At 37.8% G+C, this 2,507-nt stretch overlaps 1 protein-coding gene across 3 annotated transcripts in view; it reads left to right on the forward strand.

Moving 5' to 3' along the window:
* The window catches only part of FST (follistatin), a 6,164-nt gene extending 3,859 nt beyond the window's left edge, over positions 1 to 2,305 (forward strand). The window contains exons 5-6 of one of the 3 annotated variants that reach the window (XM_060091688.1): positions 287 to 517; positions 1,253 to 2,305. In XM_060091688.1, the coding sequence (XP_059947671.1) occupies positions 287 to 517; positions 1,253 to 1,335 (314 nt within the window). In that variant the 3' untranslated portion in view covers positions 1,336 to 2,305. The other 2 variants (XM_060091689.1, XM_060091690.1) reach the window with 2 other exon arrangements.
* The last annotated feature ends 202 nt before the right edge of the window (positions 2,306 to 2,507 follow it).

The raw sequence follows: 2,507 nt of genomic DNA on the forward strand, positions 1-2,507 counted from the left end.
AAAAGATCCCACTTGTGGGAAATAATCAAATACATATTTAACTCAAGGATACTGTGAAATTCTGTTCCCAAAAAATGCTACAGTATTTTCATGTACTAATATAGTATGTAGAAAACTGGGGGGGGGGGTGTTTTGGTTTTATTATAGAGCATTTTTGCACAATGTCTCCATTACCCCCATGAGTGAGTAATAAGATATGTTATATGTTTACATTTAATGATAGGAGACTAGAGAAAGGGGGCGAGGGGGAAATGGATTTACTCATCACAGGTGTATTATATCCTAGAAGCAAAGTCCTGTGAGGATATCCAGTGCACTGGTGGAAAAAAGTGTTTATGGGATTTCAAGGTTGGCAGAGGCCGGTGTTCCCTCTGCGATGAGCTGTGCCCTGAGAGTAAGTCTGAGGAGCCTGTCTGTGCCAGTGACAATGCCACCTACGCCAGTGAGTGTGCCATGAAGGAAGCGGCCTGCTCTTCAGGCGTGCTGCTGGAAGTGAAGCACTCCGGATCTTGCAACTGTAAGTGCAATTTCTAACCTTGCTGCAATTTAAGGCTTTCCCAGGCAAGCCCTAGGGAATGGAGATGTAAAAAGCACGAAAACCTCCCCATATAAGCCCACTTCTGTTAGGTAGCTGCTAAATTTTACCAGCAGTTCCGCGATCCACAGAAAAATTGCCTAGAATGTTTCTGGGCTTTTAGGATTTGTCTGATGATCATCAAGGGGGTTGCCTCTAAAAACCTGTTTCCAGTCATTTGCCCCTAATTTCTTTTGCTTTAGTAGTGTGCTTTGCTGTTTGCTTTATTAACACTTGAATCTAAACTAACTGCCTCAAAGGCTGTTTTTTTTTCTTTTTCAAAGACAGCTTTCTATTATCACACATGGGCTGCTGCTTTGCGCAGCTGCCTCTACTAACTCTGAATTAAGGACCCAAAGCAGTTATACCTAGAACACAAGAGCGCTTTTTATCTAATTTCAGGAATCTGCCCGTAAAACCTGAGCCATTGATTCTTCAGAACTTTCTGCAGTTTTTGACTTCATAGATAATGGTGTTTTTTTTAAGTTTTTTTTTAAACTTATTGCATAACAGCAGATGCCAAAAACAAAACAAAAAAAAGCATCTTACTGCAAGTCACATAAAAATGCAACGCTGTAATATGGCTGTTTCAGAGGGCTTTGAAAACGTACACTGAGCTGCTTCTGCGCTGTTGTTGTCCATATTTAAACAGCAGCTCCCCTGTATTCCCCCATCTAGCCATTTCGGAAGACACCGAGGAAGAGGAGGAAGATGAAGACCAGGACTACAGCTTTCCTATATCTTCCATTCTAGAGTGGTAAACCCTCCACCAATGTTCAGTGTTGACATAGCCTTTGGGCAAAAAAAAAAAAAAAGAAAGAAAAAGAAAAAGAAAAAATATATTGTCCATACTGTAAATAAGTGTATGCTTATTTATTTGGGGGGAAAACTATACATAAAGGACATTTGTCCTAAAGCTCTCTCCCAGGCCACCTTGTTACTCACTGGACCCGGAGAGGCAGTCATTGTGAGGTCTACTGGATGAGGCCCATAGTTGAGACTTGTAGACATTTATTTATACTGTGTCATGTTTTATAATTTATACATAAAATGTCTGGTTGACTGTACACCTTGTTTTTGAAGAAATTTATTCGTGAAAGGAAGAGCAGTTGTTATTTATTGTGAGGTCTCTTGCTTGTAAAGTAAAAGCTTTTTTTTTTCCTTGTAAACCATTTAAGTCCATTCCTTACTATTCACTCACTCATCTGTCTCCCTTCATTTCACTGTTGTTAGACTCTTTTCCATTATAACAAACTTGCATGTCAGTTTCTGTCATGTTTATTTATTGGATTCTCTGCTGCCTGTTCTGTACATACATGATCCCTCGGGTTTTGTTTACAAGGAATCTTGACTGACCAAAAGGCATTATAACTCTGACTCACATAGAAGGTACACAGGATACATCTTTGAGGAAATTCCTACTTCCGTTCTCTTTTGTGATGAAGACATTTGTGAGAGGGGCTGATAGCAATGTTGGGTTTCTAATAATGTACTTTTAAGATGTTACAGATCCAAAGAAATTGAATGATATGGGTGTCAGGAGCCTGAAGGAAGGGGAATGCTACACATTCGACCTTTTGTTAGGTGTTTCCTTTAAGCTAGTCTGCTGTACCTTTTAAATTAGTCCTTTTCACCCAATGTGTCATGAAAAGTTATATCAAAGCTTTATCAGTTCAAGTTTCTTGCTTTTCATAATACTTTTTTCTGATGCAATTTTATATTTTCAAACATGGCAAGTTAAATATAAATTCATTTAAATATATAGTTTTGTACTTTTCTACCATGTAAATGTGCAATGTATATAAAAGTTATAATGTGTATTTGTAAATAAATGATGAGTGAAAAAATAAAAAAAATTTTAAAAAGCCAATGGTCTCAATTGCTGATGATGTAAAAGAAGTTATGTGGGCTTTTGAGTAAAAATGTATATGAT

This window comes from Mesoplodon densirostris, chromosome 3 (genome assembly GCF_025265405.1).
Source record: "Mesoplodon densirostris isolate mMesDen1 chromosome 3, mMesDen1 primary haplotype, whole genome shotgun sequence".
Lineage (NCBI taxonomy): Eukaryota > Metazoa > Chordata > Mammalia > Artiodactyla > Ziphiidae > Mesoplodon > Mesoplodon densirostris.